Source organism: Neospora caninum, chromosome VIIb (assembly GCF_000208865.1).
Source record: "Neospora caninum Liverpool complete genome, chromosome VIIb".
NCBI lineage: Eukaryota > Apicomplexa > Conoidasida > Eucoccidiorida > Sarcocystidae > Neospora > Neospora caninum.
Window position 1 is genome coordinate 1,926,569 of NC_018394.1, and position 3,924 is coordinate 1,930,492.

Genomic DNA, 3,924 nt, shown 5'->3' on the forward strand with positions numbered 1-3,924 from the left:
AAAACTTTAGCGAGTTCTGTGGCCCGGACCAGGAGGGATCCAGGATGCACGCAGGAAAAAAGCATACGGCGCATCTGGTCGCGAAAAAAAGCGAATATATTTGCAGGGAATGAACACACGTCATGTCGTGACTCCTCCACAATCACACGCTGTCTTACAAAGCCTGTGCGCGAACCGGGAGTCCCAGGAGACTGTGTATGCTAGTGCGTATGAAACAGAGTCTTCCCGTCACGCAGCCAGGCTGAAAGTCACCAACAGGGGGCGGCCAGTCCAGATTCCCGCTTTGTTTTGTAGACCCCCGAAGAAGCAAGTCGCAACGAGTGTCCAAGGCCATCAGCAGAATGCAGCCGCCGACGACGTGCGTCCACACGAACGTCTTTCCATGCTTCAGGCCACCCCCAGGGGGAGCGTGGCAGCTGGTACGGGCGTTTTGTTGAATCACTGGAGAGAAAAGCCGCAGGTTCTTCCACAACAGATTTCGAATGTCCAAATTGCGCATATCTGCATGCATACATCGCATACGTACAGATGTGCTTTTTCTTGCAGATGGCTGCACTCGTGGGGCGGAAGCTGGCTCCCTTATTCGGCCCGTCTAGCATCGATTGCGGAAGGTACGTGTCTCGCGTTTCCGCTTTAGATATGTCGGCGACACGTGAGGCAAAAGCTGTTCATTGTAGACGAGCTCGTTGCCAAGACACCAGCGAGGCACGTACTTCCCCAGGTAGCCGCAACAGAACCGAGAACCACGGTACTGAGGCGTATATAGGCTTGTAAGAGATCGCCTTTTCTCGACTATTGAATCTAAACATATCTAGATGTCTACTATAAACACTCCGGTGATGTAACTGGATGAATTTTTCAGACTGAGGTTCGTCTCGTGTCGCTCGAATATGGTTACGGCCGCCGAAACAGCACTTGCCAGTTTGCCGAGGAAGCAGACTCGACGCTTTCCCGCTGCGTCCTCTTTAATTTAGACTTTTATATACGTACATTTACGCGTGTTATTCAGGGGAGTGTGGGCTTCTGAATGCTGACGTAGGGGAGCTACAGACTGCCGTGTCTCGTACCGAAGCAAATATGAGAAAGGCGCTTGCGCGGAAACAGCCTTCATCGTATTCAGCAGGCTCAGGGGGGAGGACGGACGGCAACTGGTATTCAGATTTTTTTTTGCGAATCTTTGAGAAGACAAACATCTTCACGCGACATACCACGAAGCGCGTTTCTCCGATATGCATACAGATGGAGAAGACGCGTGCGTCCCGCGTGGAAAAAACCGACGGGAGACGAAAAGCCGTTCTCACACGATATGTAGAACCTCTCTTACAGACGTCAGGCTCGCTCCACATTCCCACGGAAACCCCTCGAGATTCCTCCTCGCGTGCCCCACAATGTACCCACAGCGCACGTATACATGCATATATACGCGTAAATATTTGGATACATATTACGCTTGGGCACGCCTATTGATTGTCTACCCGTACACAAACACTCGCTGATGCGCTTAAACCACAATGCATGAACATATCTCTTCACGCAGGGGGTTTTCGGGTATGTCAAGCAAAGCAGTTTTACTTCCTCGGGCTTCCTGGAGCGCAGGAGCAATTCGATTGTTTCCAGCTGAACTTCATTCCGAGGAAAAGGCTCCCCTCCCTCTTGTAAACCTGATTCGGTTCTCAGTGACCACAGAGAGACACAAAAAGACACGCGAAACACCACCCGACACCTCGAACGAAAAAGTGAATTCGAGAGTTAAAACTCTTCTCACCGGCTGCGGCCTCCAAGGGAGAGTTCTACTCTGGCTTACCGCACCCTTAAAAGCTCACCAGATCTTCCTTGACGGGTGTGCACCGGCGAGTTCAAACGCCCTGCGGCGGGGTCTCCGCGCAACGGCCGCCTCTTCTTCGGCGCAGTATAACCCCAGCACGAAACATCTCTTCCTATCTCTGTACCTCTCTCGTCGAGGCTCTATCTACACATAGGCGCACAGATGTGCAGATGGAGGTACTCAAACGTGTACACCCAAAAGAACACGTGCGATCCCTGCTCGACATTCTCAAAAGTATGAAGCTCGCAGTCGACCCTGATGTGCTGCGAAAGAACGCAGCGCGAAGAAGGCCCTCAGCCCTTATTTCGCAGTCCCTCGCGAATTTCGCACACATGTTTCTCGTCTCGACAACCGGGTGCAGTAGGGTGTCTCTCGGGCCCACTGTGGAATTCACGAACGCTACGTCGCGGCTACCAGTGCCAGCGTCTCCGTCATCTCTCCCTAGCCAGACCGATCTACCTACGAACACGTATCTACAAACACGTATCGATACGCACACATATTTACACGCACAAAAACAGAAGCCAAAGGATTTGAGTGCACACGTGCATGCAAACACACATGTACGTGCGTGTGTTTACGTCGAACAGACGGGAAGATCAGGCCGTATCCTGGGGACTGGCGCGACAGACTGAAAGATCGAAATCTCGGATTATTCGTAGTGGACACAGACAGGCGCTGCATGTAAGAGGTGGAGAGGACTCAGCGGCACGTCACAAAAAAATTCAGGGTGCATGGCTGGGGACAGGCGTTCTGTTCTGCTCGTCGCGCAGAGGCAACGACAGGAACTCGAACTGAAACGGAGCAGTCAAGGCCGCGCTCGAGATGAAGTCGAGCAGCGCGTCTCCGATTCCACTCAGAAGGAGAGACAAGCGGCGACCAAGAAGCTTCGCACTCCTTGGGGCGCGACCGGCCGCCTCCGCTGTCTCTGGAGACACCGCGCAGCGGAGGGAGATGGGACCGCCTTCTCTCCCGTTTTCCTCCGTGGTCATTTTGAGCAGAAGCCAAAGGAGAGGCATTAAACCAGCGCACGGTTTTCGCGGTTCTTGTGGAGCCACTCCCCACAGAAAAGGGCTGTGTTTCCCAAAGGCTCGGGCGAGCAAGCGACCCCACTTAGCTCTTTTCGGCCCGCACTGCAGTGCGGTGCGTCTTCCTCCCCGACCGCGTCGTGTACTCGGTCCGTTCCAAATCCTCCAGGGACATTCCCGGCGGGACGAGCTGCTGGTCGTAGAGCCCCAGCGGTCCCGCGCCGAGCCCCGCCCCGTTCCCGCCCTGCAGCATCAGGCTCCCCGTGCCGCTCGCGCCCATCAGCAACCCCGCACCCTGCATGTCCAGGAGACCGTCTGCGCTCACGCCGCTCGCGTCGCCCGGCCGCGCCGGGTGCTTGTGGGGACAGCCGTCCGGTCCGCAGCCGGATGTACATACACCGTGTTGCGAGAACGCGGGGAGGTTCGGGCAGTACCCCGACAAGTCGTCGGGCATCAGGCCGGACCCGGCCTGCGAAAGCATGTTCCCTGGAAGGCCCTGGCTCGACGCGTACGCGGCGTACTGCTCGCCTCGCTTCAACTCCACAAACGTCCAACAGAAAGTCACCAGCTTCAGCTTCGCGATGATTCCCAGAGCCGCCAGCACGTAGACGCGCCGAAACTTGTCTTTCTTGTCTTCGTCGGGAATCGACGAGAAGTTCTACAGAGCGAAATACGTGACACAGGGGAACCGAGCGTGAACCTTCCAGCCTGCTGGAAGTCATCAGGATTCGCATTTAAGCCAAAGCAAAGGGACACACTACACAAAAACGAAAAAACACAGATGTGAACCTAGTGGAGGATAGGTTCACGGTGGGTACAGCGCGCGGCGGGAGATTTGAGTCTCCCAGGGGGACGATTTGACCACCGCAAATCTGATGCACCGTCTCAGACTCTTTCGGCGTCCTGACTTTCGTGCTTTCCTTCGAGTCGCACACACGCACGCGGCCCCAGAAATATGCATGTCTCTATGCGTACAGGTATGAAAACCGCTCTCAATCGACAACTCCACATATATATATATATATATAAATATATACATATATATATATATATATATATATAAATATGCCG

General features: G+C 54.3%; 1 protein-coding gene across 1 annotated transcript in view; it reads right to left on the reverse strand.

The window, feature by feature from the left end:
- Positions 1–2,938: 2,938 nt before the first annotated feature.
- The window catches only part of NCLIV_026350 (conserved hypothetical protein), a gene marked incomplete at both ends in the record, with an annotated part of 1,782 nt that continues 796 nt past the window's right edge, over positions 2,939–3,924 (reverse strand). The window contains one exon of the mRNA XM_003882829.1: positions 2,939–3,511. Within this exon, the coding sequence (XP_003882878.1) occupies positions 2,939–3,511 (573 nt within the window). The remainder of the gene's footprint in view (positions 3,512–3,924) is intronic.